This window comes from Zootermopsis nevadensis, unplaced genomic scaffold, assembly GCF_977971745.1.
Source record: "Zootermopsis nevadensis isolate Lab colony 2312 unplaced genomic scaffold, Znev_1.0 Znev_ptg000060l, whole genome shotgun sequence".
Classification (NCBI taxonomy): Eukaryota; Metazoa; Arthropoda; class Insecta; order Blattodea; family Termopsidae; genus Zootermopsis; species Zootermopsis nevadensis.
The window spans coordinates 278,325-298,213 of record NW_028259191.1 but is presented as its reverse complement, the minus strand read 5'-3'; the positions used below and the strand labels follow the sequence as shown (position 1 = coordinate 298,213).

General features: G+C 37.8%; 1 protein-coding gene and 1 long non-coding RNA gene across 12 annotated transcripts in view; both read left to right on the top strand.

Moving 5' to 3' along the window:
• LOC147871278 (uncharacterized) overlaps positions 1 to 19,889 on the top strand; it is a 172,649-nt gene that overhangs the window by 20,674 nt on the left and 132,086 nt on the right. The window contains exons 4-5 of one of the 11 annotated variants that reach the window (XM_087340031.1): positions 1,462 to 1,529; positions 3,515 to 3,702. The exons of 6 other annotated variants lie outside the window; for them this stretch is intronic. In XM_087340031.1, the coding sequence (XP_087196157.1) occupies positions 1,462 to 1,464 (3 nt within the window). In that variant the 3' untranslated portion in view covers positions 1,465 to 1,529; positions 3,515 to 3,702. 4 more of the 11 variants (XM_087340032.1, XM_087340024.1, XM_087340030.1 and 1 more) reach the window with 4 other exon arrangements.
• LOC147871292 (uncharacterized) lies at positions 3,711 to 5,031 on the top strand. Its single transcript, XR_015532487.1, has 2 exons — positions 3,711 to 4,860; positions 4,918 to 5,031. It is a non-coding gene; the product is annotated as an uncharacterized LOC147871292 (long non-coding RNA).

Here is a 19,889-nt window from a genome sequence, read left to right as displayed (position 1 = left end):
AACAAGACTGGGTGGTATTAAGCATGAACCTCTGATACGTCGGTAAATGTCTAACAGACACGGCGCAGCATCCCAAAAAACATAAGTCTTCTTATTCTCCGCGTTAGAAACTTAAATTTTGTGGAGAAAGTAGCGATATCACATATTTTTAAAAAGTTGTATATCATAAACTTGCTGTGGATACTCCATTTTCCAGTCTCCGGATAACAAGAGGAGGAAAAAGGACGTATTTGAACTTTGCTGTCGTGTCGTAATTCAATGGAAGAGTACGTCTTGGGACGCCGTAATCCCTCAGCTTATCGATGAGACACGCATATTTTGTGGAAACAGTTCATTAAAGTGTTTACTATGGCCAACCATTTGGTCCATCCTGAGCTAGACGAATCCACTCAGTATCCTGTTTATTTAAAATCGATTATATTACGCGCACGTTTAAAATGTTGTATATATTTCTCATTTCCCCCACACGTAATCGTCATTTTATTAAAATTGAATTTGTTGAAATATTTTCTTTGTTATTTTTAAAATTTGTATAATGTAATTGTTTGATGCTCGGGGTCAGAGGTCTGATAAAACCGACTGAAGAATATCGATTTATAAAAGTCCACATCTGTGCATGTAAAACATTATCAGCAGCAGCAGCAGTAGTATCAGAATAATCTTCATTTACATGCATTTATAATATTAATCTTTTTTTATTATAGAGCAATATGATAAAGAGAGAGACGCATTATGTCATATGGCATGTAGGAAAGTAATATATTCTAAAATTTTTGTATTAATTATTACTCAGTTCAGAAATCGTTATTAGGCTGCAATCTAAACTTTTCAAAGTTGTTTGCTAAGATAATCTTTTGGGCCCAAACCATATTATCTTGGTACACAAAGGATTTTTATTATAATCAAGACAGTTGTCTTTTAGTTTCTAAAGGATACGACTTGCTGAATTACAGTTCTTTGCTTTAAATCAACAGTTTTTAAGAACTGGCCCGAGGTAACTTAATCCATATCAACGTGGAATATGATTTATTTCCACAATGAAAGTCAGTCTACAAACGTTTCTGCGCCCTAATGTTGAATGTCACGCTAATTTGAATTTAAAAGACGTTTGCAGGAATGGAAGGGCGAGTTTGAAGTTGGGGTGATCCCAAACTCTTTGAAAGACAAACAGACACAGAGCATGCGCACGCTTGCCAACACATTTTATATCATTCCTTTTATGTTTCTTTTTCGTGTCCTCTCACCCTAGAGGGAAACAAGTTTGTTATTTTAGGATTTGGTTTCTTTGAGATGAGAGAGTTGGTAAGAAAACAGTGCTATAAACTTGATTGATTCTCATAAAATCTTAGCTTTCTTTCCGCAAGAATATTTTGATGTCTGGAATTGTGTGTGCATTTATGTAGTTCTGATCCTGTGGCTTTTTGGTATTGTATTTTTTACACTTGCGTTTTCTGTTTTCAGTGAATTATGTCAATTTAATTGAAGTTAGACTGGAAATTTCCATTTTAGTGCACATTTTGGGGTTATAGGTAAGTCTTTTTGGATAAATATTTTGGAAATTTTATTACAGACGTCCAGTTTCGTAATGAAGTGGACAACTCTGTTTCCATTTATATGTCAAATATTCGAAATTACAAGCTTTATTGTACTATTATTGAACGGAACACGAATAAAAATGCAGAAAATCAATTTATTTTTCTTCTGAATTATTCAACATTTGATAGTGAAATTAATTACTCCCCAATATCACCCATCAATCTTAGCAACTTTTGTTTCGTCCCTAAGCTCATATCGACCAGGGTTCGATTTCTGATAGGGTCAATGACTTATTTTTATCTTAGCTCAGTCGGGATAACGATGACTACGGGCTGGACTACCGGGGTTCGCTCCCCGACGTGGGCAGAGGACTTTTCCTCTAGCCTCTGCGTTCAGACCGGCTCTGGGGCTCACCCATCCTCCTATCCAATAGGTACCAGGGTCCCTTCCCGGGGGTAGAGCTCGGCCGGGGCGTGACCCTAACCACTCACCCTTATCTAGTGCCGACGTCAAGAATGAGTAGAAGCGATACCACCTCTCCCCTGTGCGTTTACATGGCGCGTAATTTTTTACCGAGTCCATGCCGACTTTGGGACTTCAACGGGTATTTGGGGATCTTTTATTTTGGGTAGAGTCGCCAGAGTGTGAAGGCGACTGTCTAGTACGAACGTTAAGAATACATGGACCTTTGCCGCCACTTTTCCATACATCCTTATGATTTGGTGTTTAATTAAGCACAGAGATACCTTTGAGTCTACTAGAGGAACAAATAGTCCGCACTGTACTTGCAACCAAAAACATAAATTAGAATTGGTTTCAATTATTATTACATTATAATTGATTTTGTAATTTTTTTATTAGATTCCTGTACACGCTGTGGTACAAGTACTCACTGTCAGTACTTTTTTTTTATTTTTGCACTTTTGCAGAACTCGTTTCTCCTTAAATTCCTGGGAGAGGACTTAGCACTATCAAAAGCCTTCCTTTAATTACATTTAGCCCTGAGCAGATCCTTTTATATGCCTCAGAGGCTTTTGGAAAGAAAGTTATCTGCCTTCACTGTGCTTCACCGTTTCTACTTCATCTTACGGAAGTCTGCATCATTTTTGAACTTAATTTGCAGTCATTAATCATGTCGCAGATTTCATGACACTTTTGGAAATGAGAAAAGTTATTTCTTCTCTTTTTATATTTTACGTTATTTTTATGTTTTGAAGTCATTCGTTTCGCAGAATCCTTTACAGTCTGAAGTAAGGTTAGTTGTGTGAAACAATGAAAGAAGGTCAGTTAATTTGTTATGTAGGCTATAAAGTTTCGCAGAGAACGAATAAAGTATGGACCAGAACTTAAGCTGCAGTTTCTCTTGGTAAAGCTGTCATTCACTGAACTGTCAGTCAATTGCCTGATTGGAGCAAAGCTTTGGCTGCAAAAATTCTCAGTAGATTTAAGTATAAGGCTCGTTTGTAAATGAATTATCAAGCCGTATCCTCCTTTTCAGAGATCAAATACGATGGAAAGGCAATGTCGGGGCAAATTGTGTAGAGCCATTAGATTTGATGCACGCAGTTTTCAGAATGAAGGCCCCGCGTCGTTTCCTGTAACATCTGAAGCCACTATGAGGTCACATGAACTGAGTCGAGATAGGTGACGTCATGTTTCGTGCCTTAATTGTTAAAGTCTGCTTAAACCGATATTTGCACAGCAAACAACCGTCCATAACAATCCTCTGCAAAAATATTAAAATATTTTTTCGTAATTGATCTTTCTTGTAGCAGTCAAATCAGTCGCGCTTCATCGTTTCCTGCACAAATTAATCGCGGCTGTAAGAGTTGAGTGTGAGAGCCAAAAAACCCCTCATTTTAAAAACTTACTTTGGTACTGAGTGTTTAAAAGCGCCACGGACCTGGACGGATACCTTGGCTGACACACATGCTGCCTTTATTGTTACTGGTTTACAGTCATAAAGTTTTAACTGCAGGTACGCATCATCGAAGCTTCAAGCCAGAAGTCCTTACTGCCTGCATCAACAGGGCGATCTTCCTGATAATGGTGATGCCGATTGACCTCTAAAACGTTGTTTAACTTCTACCAGACTACACGGTGCTACAACCCACAAGACAGCCATCTTTGTACTATACTCCGTGAGAACCTAAAATCATCCTCTGAGGTACATAATTTGTACATTTACCAAATAATATTATGGCGATGACATGATTGGCGCGGAATGTAGCAAGTAAAGTATTTATTCGGGAAACCTGAAGGTACAATACCATGTGTGATATGTGTTATAGGTGTGAAGTTAATAATTAAATTGATATTAAGGATATAATATATGAGGGTTTGGACAAGATTTATCTGGCTTAGGTTTCTGATCTGATCTGTTGTGAATTGTTTCATAAAACTTAAAACTGAATAAGGCGGGAAATTTTTTGACGAGCTTGTGAGTATTAGCTTCTCTAGGAGGACTCTGCCCCATGGAGGTGGTAGACTCAGTCTAACACTTACGAGAATTAAAAATAATTATATTAGCTTGCTACATTTCAGATAGGCTGAACAGTTTAAATTTCATGCATATTTGGGGTTCAGAAAATATATCCTTCACCCACAATACTCACAACACTCACAACGTACCTCAAGAACATCTAATTCTCATCACATACGGAAACAGGCATTTTTAGTCAAACATTCCCTTTAAAGATTAACGTCTAGTCTTGTGTATGGATAGAATATAAAGTTAGAGTCTCAAAGTTTAGGAATGTTTTTAAATATGATTTGATCAGCGGTGTGACTCCAGTTTAACAAGGGGCTTACTGTATTTTCTTATTCATTTTGGAATTTTGAAGAAGGGACAGGCAAATATATCGATATGTGGATATATGTGTATCGATATTTTGATACTGATGTATCGCCTAGGTATCTTATATTTTCTGTGCCAAGGGGTCAGATAAAATGAACAAAATTATCAACGGGTTTGTGTGAGCCCCCCGGTTACACACGTCTGGATTTTAATTTAGAATTCGTTGTAATTTTATTTTTTTTCATACGTGTATCGATAGTTTTCAGGTAAACTTAGGCCTATAGTCTTTGATTACCGGAAGCCAGGAGACGAATAGTCTGACTGGAATTGCCCTTGCATCCGGTCAAGTGCGTGTTTTGAATTAATTTGGCCTTTTAGTCAGGTAGAATGTTTGTGTGTACTTATCCTGGATCTCAATTGTATTTCATACTATCCCACATTCTTAATGTGTGAGATTTTTGGTTCTCACGGCGACGTGTATGAACTTTGCTGTCTTCAAGGTTATTTACCGTGAAGTATGATAGAAGGTTTCGGAGGTACTTGCTGCTTCCATCATCAGGGAGTTCTTATGTTGGAAGCAGCAGGTACTTCTGAAACGTCGGTGAACTTCTACCAGACTACACAGCACAGCGACCCAAAAGATATTCATATTGAATGTGATGTAGACTTACTACTCATTAAACTCAACATAAGCCATTTATGTAGACTTTGGATAAACGTTTGATTTAGTTATGAGGGAAGTGTTCTATTTTATTCTATTATTGAATTCCGTGAACCAATTAAGCTGGATGGACTCTTTAAAATGTTTGTAAATCAAAAGTGTATTCCGCATATTTAAACACGTCTGATGAAATTTCCTATTCAGAATGGTTTAGAATAGGAAACGAAGAGTTTGTATGCCGATGATGGATTTTTCCCCTGAGAACGTATATATCAGTAATAAAAATGTAGAATCGTTGTTAGATGCTTTTAAAGAAGTTGGTATAGAAGTAAACGCAGAGAAAACTAAGCTTAAGAGTGATGTGAGAAATGTGTAGAAACTTTTAGTCAGGAAATCTGAATGAAGTCGACCTAGTCGTAGATGGGGAGATAATACTAAAATGGATCTTAGGAAATAGAATGTAAAGATGTGGACTGGATTCAGAATTTGGATCAGTGTCGGGGTCTTGTGGACACTGTAATGAACCATCGGGTTTTATAAAGGTCTAGAATTCTTTTAACCAGCTGAGTGATTGTTAGCTGTTCAATATAAACCCCGCTTCATTGGATTGTTTCAGGTAAATTACATATTACGTATACTTAATAACATTTAGGTTGAAGAGTTTCTGAGAAATGTGAGAGCTGTTTTCAACGTAAGCCTTAGGCGTATTAAAATGTCGTTGAAGCACTTTCGTCTCAAGTTGAAGTACTTACTACCATCCATTCACTTGGTCTTTGCTAGTACACGTGTTCTGCATTTATTAAGACAGAGAATATTATGTAAATTCTTCTTGACTTACAGGTATGTAGAATCGTTATGTGGTCGGTTGAAAGTCGTGTTCTTTATTAGACGAGGACGTCGGTATCTAGACAAAATTAAAAGCAATCGTGTCATCTGTCTTCATAATTGTCTACCAGCAGTAATTGGCTTGTAGACTTGAGACTTTCTGTTAAGTACACAAGTGATTAATCGTTTAATATGAAAGAGTGGAGTTTGTATGGAGCTGTTCCTTAGAAATCTCTGAACGCAAGAAAACTTGAAATATTCTGTCAGTATGGAGATACTACCTACAGCATTGATTTATACACGAAAGACGTATGTTTCTGATAAGGGGGCTTATTCAAAATTCTCATGTTCTAGTAGAAAGACAATAAATAACAAAAATGTTTCTCCATGAATTTTTATTCTGGGTACAAGATGGTTAGCTTCACACCCCGGCTAGAACCCCGGTACCTACTGTATAGGAAACCGATCTGGACGTGGCGGGAAGATAGAAATCCTGTCCTGTCCGAAATCGAACACCGGACGTTCTGTCCTGACTATAGCAAGAGTCTTTATACTGACAAAAGGTGGGAAAGTAATGCGAACTCACGTTCATCTGATATGGCGCAGAGCGTGATGATCTTGTTTCATACCCACAGATCAAATGTAGATTGAAGATGGCTGTCTTTCTGGGTCGTTGCGGCGTGTAGTTTGGTAGAAGTTTACCGATGTTTCAGGAGTCCTTGCCCTGATGATAGAGGCAGCAAGCATCTCTGAAACGTTGGCAGATTTCTACCGGACTGTTGTTTGTTCATCAGGATAAAACTCTTGACAATGATAGTGTTGACCCAAGCAGAAGTCTGATGACAGTAAATCTGTGGATAAAATTTATCATGTTGAACTTATTCGTTAAAACGCTACGTTATGAGAGTTGAAGAATTATATTTTTTAATAAAGTCCAGATGCTCTTCCGCATTGCCTAGGTCGAAACTTTTCTCCTGCAACCCAGGTGACAGTCGTCTTAGCCTGACTGAGGTGATATATTCGTGTCGGTTAACTGTGGATTTTTCTAGCCGTCTCGACGTGACGGTACCCTCAGTACCCTATTGTGAAACACCCTTGATTTATATATTTCGTTTCTCATAATTGCGCCTGGCGATTCTTAACCCTTTTCAGACTCCCAACGAGTACAGCGCCATGACAGTTTATTAAAAACGACATTAAGTTAGGATATGTGGTTTAAACAAATTCACATGTTACTCAGTGTTTATCGGAATTCTACCATGGAAAATCGCTACCAGGGGAAATGGATTTCGAATAGATGGATCAGTGTTGAAGGGTTTGAGTTTTTCACGGCGATGAGTCCGAAGACAGCTATCTTTGGATCAGTGTTGCTTGAACACTTGAAAAGGGAGCTTATAAGGGGAAATCAAGTGGAAAAAAAAAGTTTCGAACACGTTAAATATAAGTGTTATTTTCTGTTTCTGTTACACAGTGTGGAACCGGAACAATTTTTACAGGTTTATTTTCCCATTCATATGTTTAATGTTGCTTAAAATGGAAGTAAAGAAAATTTTGATGTTTTTCTGTATCATCTGAATAACGTTACAGTATGTAAAAGTGGTTGAATTCCTAAACATTAGAAATTGAAATTACTTATTTCACGAAAACCTTACATGAAACAGAATTCTTTATTCCAGATTCGGAATCAGATAGAGATTACAAAGAACGTCAAATACTATTCAGGAATCAGGAAGGACAACAGGTAAAATTGTAATCTGCCGTCATTACATACCAGGCACTGCTTTAGTTTGAATACTTTTTGAGTATCAGTGTTTCTTTTTCTATTTGCATTCAACCCTCCAGTTGTTTGTCAGACGCCATACTACCTGTACTTAGTTTTTGATTTGACGTTCGACAATCTGTACAGTCGCTCACAGTTATAAGTAGACCTGCTGTTATTTATTTACGATATCAATAAAGAGTGTTTTCTGATGTAGGTAACTATTTTGGATCGTAGAGTGATAGAATATTACAAATATGTACACTGGCCGTACAAAACACGTAGGCGGACCACGGGTTAACAACCCCACGTCCAGGGCGTCATTTCGGTTCCGTCACCGGGCCTTGTTGTGCTGTGTTCTAGTTGCAGGGTTTTACCCTAGGTTCGCTGCAGTTCCTTATAGCCGCGGGGCTCAGTCATTTGGCTCCCAGTGTTAAAGCTCGCACTCGAAGAAATTAAAATGAAAATGACTAGCTTCTTCGAGGATGTTGCACCGTGTAATCTTGCAAGGTTACAGAGTTACTGCCTCCATCAATAAGAAACCAAATTGTTTCTTTGATACAGAAGTCAAGTGAGAATCAGATGAACCGAAGATATGAATAGAAACTGTTGAAAACAACTTTCTTCCAAGTAGTTACGAATAATAAGATGTCCTTCGTTGATTCTTTCTAAATACCGAGTTACCCTCCTCTCTTTGAGAAGTTCGCCTGCAATTCACAAGGGAGCAGCAGTTTCTAAGCCAGGCGACCTGTTTTACCCAGCTCTCCCCTACAATTACATAAAGTAAATCCAGCCCACGTTAGGAGGAAGACACGATTACAAGGGGTGACGTAACTTAATGCCGACAGATACCCACCGGGGCACAGTAAGAAATGAAGTTTTCATAAGACTATTGAAAAATATATGGCATTGGTCTATTGTTATACTAATTATGTTCCAGGTAAGTAACCAAATAGGAAGAAATGACTGTCGTTATTAAAATATAATATTTTAGTCGACTTCAGACTTGCCGTTCTGAAAGTTTTGTGCTTTTTCCAGATTATATTTTTTTTATAATTGGCCTCTACATCTTTAGCTCGCGTTATTTCGACTGACAAGACGAATAGTCTAAATAACTCTATAGAATGTTACAATTCTTTCCTTTCATATTTTGTCTGCTTTATAAGATGTGAAATAAATTATCTTCTTGTCCTCATTTTACGGAATAACACGATCGCAGACAATGCTAATTGGAATACAGTTCAAATGTTCAAACCTGGTGTTGCTTGAATTACATTGTTTCCATTAAAGAGTTCCAGTTTTTAAAATGTAAATATTTATTTAATGTTAACAAAAACTTGACTTTTCAATTGACAGTGTAAAATGCTTATTTTGGATATATTTTTTTTATATTATAACACACAAAACACATTTGTAATGTATCATGTTGCTTTGTGTTGGTTTCTCACCGCGGAAACGCGAAGTCAAGCTGGCTTTCAACACGCGTATGTTTATAAAATTGTAATTGGTGAATGAAATGATAGGGCATTAATTGAATAATTAACGTCATGATATGAGGAAAGGTAGCTCATAATCTTTTCTCGCTATATTTTATTAACAGTAATTGCTTGCAGTGGAATATCAAAAACCTAATTTCACTCTGTCATTTAATTGTGTAAAGTACTGGATGAATTATATTTAAGACAATATAGGATTATTTTTTCTAATAAGTGAACAGATTTAATATCTTGTCTGTTATTACTTTATACCTGAAAAGAGTTTCTTCACGTTAGTTTATACATATTACATTAACCGCGCGGTCTGAGGCATCTTGCTTCGGACTGGCGATACGGAATGCTCGCTGGTTCGAGTCTCGGGGAAAGAAATTTCTCATGAGCTTTCGTCAGTGTATGGGACCGGTGCCAACCCAGCATCGTGAGGAAATTGGGGAGCTACAATCCGGTCATGAAAGCTAGCAATGGCTGGGGGTTCGTCGTGCTGACCACACGTCACCCTGCGTCTGGTTGGTTGATCGTTTACCTCTGCTTAGGCATGTGAACGCCAGCTAGTCGGCCTTGGCTCTCAGAGGGCTGTACGCCACGGATTATTATTATTATTATTTGGAAGTATGTAGTTCTTTTGTTTTTTCTGTCTCGATACATAATGTGAGCTCTCTGTACTTGGATCCCTCTCTTACGGAGGCAAATGATAAATATCGGATGACTCCGAGCTGTTTTGTGGTTGACGAGGTGTGCGATAGCCCGTACTTAGCAGCACGTAATTTTGCCCCCCGTCTTGGAGTCGCAAGCTTTATTTCTGACCCGGCACGTGACTAGTCTTGTAATAGTCAGCTTATTTGTTAGTCACAATTGTTTTGTTATTATTCAGACAAGTATTTAAATTTGAAGTATCAGTACCGGTTTGTGTAGTAAAAACTTTATTGGAATCTGGAAACCGAAGCGACAGCATTGAAACATTTTGTTACTTTGGCGACGGACCGTAACTAGATCTTTCATCCGTTGTAGCTCTTTTATCAGATTACGTCTACAGTGCAGTTGACGACATGGACCCGGCAGGAGATGAGTGTTTGTTTGTTTGTCTTACTGAGAGTTTGGATGATGTGACTACACAGGACATTCTTAACGACAGGAGAGTTTCCGGATTGAATCTCCGGTTAGTACTGCGTGTTCCACGTGATAATTGCAGTATTTCAGAGAGCCACTGAATTTGCTTGTTCTAATTTTAATTGATACAGAGGTTCTGTTTTAAAGACGATAGAACTGAAATTTACTACGGTTGGTTTAGATGTTTAATATTTGTTTGTTTGTTTGTTTGTTGCCCGGAAAAATGTGATTAAAACATTTTTTATACAACTTTCCTTTTCAAGGAAGAATGTGGGTAATGAGATCACCATTCTGTCTGTGTAAGTCTATGTGTTCCATTTTAATTTTGAACTGATTTTCATCAAATGTATTATAAACATTGCCCTCGTCTTGTTTGATTTGATTACCCAATTAATATTTGGTAAAGAGCATAAGTTATGGAGCTCCGCATGATATCCGGTTGTTTCTTAGTTCATAGGACCAAAAATTCTTCTCAGAACTTTCTTCTCAGACAGCTTAAATCTGTGTTCTTCCCTCAGGGTGCACAAGAAACTCCACACCCATACAAAACCATTGTCTTTCGCTCTACAAGGAAGAATACATTTTAAAAACATCCATCTCTAGGAATGTTGAAAGTGTGTGTGTGTGTGGGGACCATTGAATACGTATAGCCATAACTAACGTCTATCATCAGGAAACCATATATTCCGCCCACATCTTTGTGAGCTGATCTGAATAATACAACATAAGTCCTTAGCGCTTACACACGTCAGGTGATATACTTACTCACACAAACATAAATTATATCATTTTTATATTATTGGGTATTGTTCTCTCAGTTAATACATTAGTGCCGTGCTGTGTTTTTGGACAATCCTTGGTTTGTCATTTTGGTCATTCCTATTTCTAGTGGTTCCCTGCATGTAGTTGGATGCGTGACTTAAATTTGTACACTGTACTCCTGCATAAATAACTTGTGTAGTTGATAAGTTTAATGATATTTGACAACCAATAAAAGTATCGCTTGCTCTCGTTTTGCGTTCTTTTATGTGATTCTCTGTCAGATATTTTCCTTTGTTCTACAACCACGTTTTTCATCAATTTATTACTGAATAACAGCCATTATACGAGTTATTATTAACTGTTATTGAAATACATATCCCAAGGCCTCTTTTATGCTAAATTATAGCTGAAAGTAACCATTAATTTGGTACGTATTAATCATATCACTTTTATTACTATTACACAGCGAAACTAATCTTTATTTGTTCTTGTTTGTGGCATGCGTTAACCCGTGGTTGTAATATTTTTTTCTCCATAGAATGTTGGATAATGGCTGTGGTGTGCTTTGACTAACAGCCGGAGGACAAAATGGTGACTAATTACGCCACTGATTAACGTTGCATTAGTATCGGGTCGTGACACGAGTTGCGACGTATCCGATTCTTGTGTTACGAATAGTCTGGCAAACCCATTTACACGTGTTCACTGAGGGCTTGGAAAATGCGCTTACCGTCGGTTGCTGTGTGTAGATTCTCTGCAAGTTCCATTTCAAGGCTGCGTCAGAGTTCAGAGATGTTTCCACCGCGCACTCACTCAGTTCTGATGCATGTTTGCCATTTCTGTCTAGTGTAGAGACCCGGTGTGTATTTTCGCCAGTCACTTTTTTTTACACTACGTGTTATCGAATAATTACGTGTTTCGGACAAGCGCCCGTCTTTTGTCATGAACACGTAATATTTTGGAAAATATATGTTGGCTAAGAAGAATTATAGGGATTTGTGGTTCTTGAAAACATGATTACAGTAACTGCCTAGACAAAAACAACCTCAAGATTAGCGCATGCGCACGAAACGTACTGAGGCATACATTAAGTAAGTGTTCCCTACAATTCGTGTTGTGTATCTTTCAATATCCTTCGCTTATGATCCGGGCATCGTTTGTTTAGATAGGCTTTTAACACCGTTCCATGTAAATTTTTCACCTTGATAGAATTTCCTTGTCCTATTTTTTTTTCCCCCTTTGCAGAGTATAGCTTTGCAGATTAAATTTAAAGAGATTTAAGCCATGAAAGTGCAGAAGAATGACACTGTCAAGAGGTTATCCTGTTAAGAGAATGGCTTTGGGCTTCCAACTTTTCACTCTCTAAATGGTTCGAAGGTAATACAGGGAGTTCTGAAAGTTTCTCTACAGTAAAAACTAAATATTTACCTACACTTAGAATTATTTACGAAGAGTGATTGGAAGTGTTGTCTAACTTGTAAACACTACTCGATACGCCGAACTGTAACGAATGAGTACTACCAACGGTGACAAGAAATAACAATGTTACCAATCTCTGCATGTTGTAGGCCCGCAACTAGATAACTCTTTTCTTCTGTTTTTGAACATTGTGTAAAAGGCGAAGAATTCACGGTGGCTTGGTTGCGTGAGTCTTTGTCATTACATATAACACAGCACAACATACCTGAGTCTCGCCATATCACACGCCCTTATGATCCCTTGCTATAACTGTCTTTATATCCTATTACACCCACAAAGCCATTCTTTATTTTCTCATGTAGATGCTATTGTCCTGTGATGCGCTTATATGTCGTTGATATGAAGACTGTGCTGCTGTGTGTTTACTGTCTTACGGGACACTCGGAAACTAAATTCAGGTGGAGGTAACCCAGTGGTGGTGTTTAGTGGATAGCTTGTTTGGTCGTCGTGTTATAGTTGAAAGCCATGTTAAGAATGTTGAACCATAAGCGTAGTTCAGTGCGACAAGCTTGTCATTCACATGATTTATGATTAATTTAACTGAATTCAAAATAGAAGATTAGTCTGTAACATTTGTATCGTGGTTCTTTAGCGAACAGTGACAGATAAAAATTACAAACAATAAAGATCAGTTTACATCTTTTCGCACAATATGCTTCTATGTTACTTTATATTGGTAATTGAATAAATAATCCGGGCAGTTGATTGAGGCTCTTATCTGGATTGGGGGTTCGTTATAATAGCTATACTGTTCAGAAATATTATATAGGACCTCAGTGTTGAATGTATTTTTAGGGTGATAAAAGTGTAAATTATTTATTTTAAGCGATAAAAATTAGATTTGAGCTCGATGTGAAATAAAGTTTAGAGGCCTGATTGATTTTATACACTTTGTTCAAACAACGCCTAAAAAAGTGACTGAATATTAAACACTTTTAAGTGGTTGGTAAACATATGTAATGAAAAATATTAATCATCTGTTTGGTTAATTTGATTTTTCGATGAAATGGCACAGACTCGAACCTGAATGATGTGTTGCATTTGTCGGTACTAGATGGTGTGCTGTATTAAAGGAACCAGCGCACAACGTGCTACGTCAATGGTACCCGGTGGTAATAAAATTAATCTTGTTCAAAAGTGGTTTTTCTAATTCGTCCTACCCTGCAGAAGGTGCTTTGACAATGAACGCACATTAAACATCGAGCCACGTATCACAACATAGGAACTTAATTTGGATTTTAAATCTCAGTGGTAACTATATGTACCGCTATATTATAATGCAGGAACTTTGAATTTTTCCGAGGCTATGTGTGTGTTTAGTATGCTTCTCAGACTAAAGAGTAATCATTTTCTTAAACAATGTTAACCATAAAACTTTGCCCACCTTGTAGTGCAGGGGTGGCCAACCCGCGGGCCGCATGTGGCCCGCCTTGAACATTTTTCCGGCCCGCGAGATTCATCACACTTTTACAAAATATATTTATTTTATAATGGCCAAAGTAGTGAAAACCAATGTATTAAAAAAATACATTATTTGTGCATCCATATATTCAAAAATTATCTGTCGAAATTATGAGAAAAAATTAACTTTGATTTTAAAATAATATTCTTGCGAATATATAGTGTATCTAAATCTAATATGGGGATATATAATTTTATATGTGGCCCGCGGAGTTATGATGCATTTCCAAAGTGGCCCGAAAGATCATTTGGGTTGGCCACCCCTGGTGTAGTGTATTAGAATATAAAATAAGCAAACCATTAACACTATAAATGACACTAGTGCCAAACACGTTTCGACCTCAAGAGGTCATCATCAGTGGCAAAAGGGAATTAATTCACATAATCAAAAATGGTTTTAAAAAATCTAGTGTCATTTATAGTGTTAATATTTGTTTGCTTATTTTATACTCTAGTGTTAGTGTTAAAGTGTTGAATTTTGTACTTTAGACGCGTTGTGTTTTCTTAGAGGTAGGAACTGAACATCTAAATCTTATTTGTGTAAACTTTGGATAGATATGCTGGTTTGTGGTCTTGATAAAATTGCTGGGACGTTCTGGCATGTTCCAGGTTGAAAGAGATGGTCATGAATCGTTGCTAAATTGCGTAGAGATAGGGAAATAAACAAAATATTGCATTCCGTTGTATGTGAAGCCTTTTAAAGTCTCTCCTTTTAAGTTTTTTTTTAAAATAACATTTTGTGATCGAAATGAAATAATTCTCTTTAATACTGGAGCAAACCGTTACGTATTTTGCCTGACTCCTATACTACATAATAATTGTTCTAAGTTTGTAGAAAGATCTTCTCCGTATAGACTTATTATAATCTGGGAGATAGGGTCTTACAGTGTCCTTGTATTTCTGCTGACCATTGTATTTCTGACATTTGTCTTCTTGAGAAAATTTCCAAGGGGATTTACTGCCTCAATAAAACGCCAGGAAGCCGCCATACATCGGGTATGGCTTTGTAGGTATGAAGGTCACTAGGTGACCGTCTGATGTCACTACGGTCTCTCATTTTCTGAAGTGAAAAATTGTGTAATTATGATGACTGAACTGACATATGTTACTGGTCATTACATCGTGGACCCTCGTAACGAGCTGGTTCCAGCCTGTTTCCGGGGGAGGTGATGTGAAGTGATGTACTAAGGTTTGGGGTCCGGAGAGAGAGAGAGAGAGAGAGAGCGACCAAACCTACAGTTGTAGCACCGCGGATTCTCCGTGCACAGACGTCGGAAAATTGCTGTCTCTCATTATATTCAGTAATCGGAAATGAAATAAATAAATGTTGATAATGTGTCCATCTTGTTCATGCACGCACGCACACATAATGGACGACCAGACGCTGTGTGTGTGTGTGTGTGTGTGTTCATTGCCTCATAATTTTGGAACAGCTGGTCCAATTTAAACAATATTTCCAGTTCGTCAGCTGTGATCTAAGTAAGGAAGAGGGAAGTTTGTAGTTTCATCATGGGTGAGAATTATTTGTACAGGATTTTTAATTTAATTTAACACGAACTGCCCCTCTCCCACCCTTACCCTTCTCCGTGCGACTTCGATTCTCGACGCTTGTCATTATTTGGGTTTTTAGTTATTTTCATCTGTACATCCAACGCTTCGTTTTTAGAACGAGAGAATCGTTTTTCAGGTCAAGGAATCCGCCTTGTTTTATGGGACACAGAATAATTACTGCAGTAATTGGCCTTATCCTGAACTGATTGAACCCCCCCCCCCTGACATCTTCACGCCTTCATTGAGATCTATTATAAAATTGTTCTCTGTGTTCAGATTTCCGTAGTGGTCTTTGAGCTTCGAGTTTCTTAGACTATATTTTTGTGTACATTTCTCATTTACCAGGAGCTGGATTAGTAATTTGTAAAATAGGCCACTCACTTTTCTCCACAGGCATCCAAATTTATCATTTAGTGTATTTTCTTATTCGTCTCAGTATTTCGGATTTTGGTAAGGAGTTAAACGAATACAAATTACGTTCCACTTGATCCCTTCCTGCTGAGAATCAGAGATGTAGTGTATGCGATTGGTGTCTTGACTGCAGTTTCATACGACAAGATCTCATGGTGACATACGTGTACATTAATAACACGTTCTACTATATGTTCACTTAATACAAGCATTTCGCTTAGAATGATTGAAGAATGTAATTTTCCCTATATTTGTTCAGATATGGGTATTTATCTGAATTATATTAGTGCTTATTATATTATTAATAAACATTTATTTCTATACGTGTGCCAATGACGGTTTTACAGAGGATGCAGTGATAAAAGTACGAACGTTTTTACAGAGTGTGTCAAAGATTGTACGTAAAAATGTAAAGCTGTCCCACTATACGCCATGTAGGCGTTTGGGGGAAGAGTAAGCTCCTACTTACTCTCAGCCTTGGCACTAGAAGGGGGTGAGTGGTCAAAAGAAAAAATAAATCGAATAGCTCATTGATGTTAGAATAATTTATTTCGTGTCTCATTATCAAACCAACTCGACTGAACAGAGTTCTTGAGAAGCAAAAATAATCTGTAAATTTCCCGCTTTCTTTGGAATGATAAGATTTATTACCGTATTCACAAGAGTCCATCACTGATCTAGGATCTTTTATATTCCCCCATCTTTGCTTTGGTCTTCCCAGTTGTCTCTTACCTTTTTTTTATTAAATGCCTGTAAGGAATGAAAAATAAGTACTTGAAATCTGACCTCGAGATACGATTGAGGAACGTTTGTAATGCCTGTCTTATCCGTTAACCCTAATTAATAAATCCCACGTAACCAATTTGTATTTTCATTCTCTGAACTCACTGAGTTTCCCCATCTGTGTTGGCTCACATTTATAAACCTGTGTTACTTGGCAACACTCTATATATCACAGTGACAAACCAGTAGTTATGAACATTAATATTAACCTCGATTAAAGGGGAGATAATGGGCTGAGTCAAGCGTTTTACATGTGAAGTGCTGGGCGTGTAGGGGTTCGAGGGTATCTTGTTCAACACCCTCTTAAATAACAAAAAGGAATTACGTGGGTGGAGGGATACATCAATGGTAAGAGGAGGAACACGTAAAGAAAAATCACTTTGTGTGCGTGTAAGTTTAACAGCATAAGTGATTTGTGTTGGAGTACACACGAACTCTGACGCATCGGGGACTCGTTTGTGGTATGAAATGACGTAAAATCGAATGCAGTGTGAAGGTAAAAAGAAAATGAGCAGTTTTGAGCGTTACAATAACAGATTCGCTATTGACTTTCGGAAATTTCTGGGAAGGGGGGGGGAGGAAATTAACATTCTGTGGTACTTTCAGAAAATGTAACTGCAGTTTCAACCGACATAAATGTTTTTATTTTCATGCGTGTACGGTCGATTGCCAATGTTGCATCATGTTCAGGAGGAAATAAATTCGAGCCTCTACCGAATCACCGGCCATCGTGACATTTATTGTTTCCCTAAGTCGTTTCAGAAAATATTAGAGTGAGTGTATGGAAATAGGCTAGACAGCTTCCTTCCACGTAGTTTCCAATGTAAAAACTTACTATCATCCGGTAATACTAACGCCTTATTTGTTTAACAATAAATAATTAATATTTGCATTCACGTAATAAGTGTTTCTTGTTATTTGTGATAGAGTATTTCTATTTGAAGAGTAAATTATATATCAAGAGAGTTATAAAGTTGTCTTTGTTGTTGTTATCGATATAAGAATATCGAAAGTACTGGAGCGTGATGAGTCGGGATTGGTCAGTCGTGTTGGCTGGGCGACCTGGGTTTGATTCCTGGCATGGGATGGTCGTTTTTCCCTTTACAACCGCGTCCAGACCGTCTCTGATACACGCCACCTGTCCAGTGTCTACCCGCCACTTCTCCGGAGCTAAAGTGGCCGGAGATCATTTCTTAGTCTCCATCTATAGTCTCTCATACTTCTTCACGGCTTTGCGTTTTTAGGTACAGTGAGACGTTTGCTATAAAATTTATGTAGTATGTGTGAAGTAATTCGTTGGAAATTGGTTCCATTTAGTTATGTTAACATTGAATAAAAATTTACTTGGATATTATCCATCGTCTAGTATATATAAAACGTAAAACGACGTTTCGGAGATGGGGCTCTATCTCCGTCTTCAGGTTCCTACTCAGTTCGGCCCACTAGATAGAGCTAATCCCTATCTCCGGACAAATTAAAAAGTGAAAGTCCCAGAATAAAAAGGCATTACCACACCGTGGGACGTAAAAGAATAAATAGTAGAAATAAAATTCGTTAAACACGATAAAACCAAAAGACAAAAGCTCACAACAAGTGGGAATAAATACACATGAATATTAACTTGAAACTCGATGCCCACCTTGGATTTCTTGAGAGATGACAGGTATCCAAATAGGAGATAAGTCCAAACTAGGCTGGCTGATAGGATTGGCGAGTAGTGCCATGTGTGCAGCCTCCTTGTATTTTCTGTAGATGGTATTGGGTTCAGTTAATAATACTCTGGCCCCATCCAAGTAAATTTTTATTCAATTGACTCTTCACCATCGTCAAGAAGTTTTAGATTTGATATATGCTAACATTCTTTTGGCTGAAGTAAAATTGATTATTTATAAGGCTCAAACGTTCACACAGATGATTACGGTATGGAAATGTGGTCCTAAAATAAGTGTATGACGCGCGGCTTTTAAATGTGACGTCATTTCAGAATGCAGTACGCCACGCATTGGTGAAACGGAGCTAGCCGTGTGTTAAGGCTGTGACCGGGTTGTTCTTTTGTTAAATCTTACGTGGTACCGCCTGATTCGACTTCTAATGGTTAAGTGAAGTGTTTTCTTCGCGGTACGGTCTGGATTCGTAAATATTATGAAGACGAGCTTTGGCTTCGAAGGGTTAACCAGCTGATTTTTTGTAATGGTGAGGTGTAGTGTTTTCTTCGCGGTACGGACTGAATTCATAAATAATATTCAGACGATCTTCGGCTTCGAAGGGTTAACCAGCTGATTTTTTGTAATGGTTAGGTGTAGTGTTTTCTTCGCGGTACGGTCTGGATTCGTAAATATTATGAAGACGAGCTTCGGCTTCAAAGGGTTAACCAGCTGATTTTCGTAATGGTGAGGTGTAGTGTTTTCTTCGCGGTAGGGTCTGGATTCGTAAATATTATGAAGACGAGCTTCGGCTTCGAAGGGTTAACTGCAGATTTTTTGCGTCACGCCCAACCAAGCCATGTTTTGCACCTTATCTCTTATATTTATTCAGTCGGAGAGACGGGAATTTGACGCTTTGCGCGGTTCATTTTAAGTTTTAAGTCTTTCTCATAACGTGATCTATATCTTCGGTTAACAGTTGGTTTAAACATTCAAAGCCGCCTAAATATTATTACAGAATTGAGCCCGTACCGCAAATAAAACATAACAAATCGTCATTGCAAAAATAAACTAGTAAATGCTTTTAAAGGAAACAATCGCTGTTTACATTGAGATTCAGACGAAATCTGTAAAACAAAATGCAGTTACTGGTACCTACGAGTGTCAGAGGGCTTTACAGGTTTAATTTTGTATCATATTGTTAATTAGGTTTTCTTTGCCACGTTTGGTTTGTGTATCAAGTTTACATCCTCGCGTCATCCAGCTCTATAAACTTTTTAATAATATCCTGTAATCTGCTTGTGCGTCTTAAAACAGAAATGTTCCTGTCATGTTCCGATTAAGATTTTGCATAATTTTTCATCTCCCACATGCCGTGTTATTTTCCTTAATTTTCTAACGGGAGCTCTGCACAAAACGTAAAAATATTCTGACACTGTGTATGAAGATGACTCTTATCGGTTGTTACGTCGTGTAATCTGGTAGAAGTTTAGTGATATTTTTTCAGGGGAGTTGCCGTGATACTGGAGGCACCAAGCATGTCTGAAACGTCGGTATACTTGTACCAGACTACACTACGCGCTATTCCATGACGCATTCATCTCCATCTGTTTGTGGT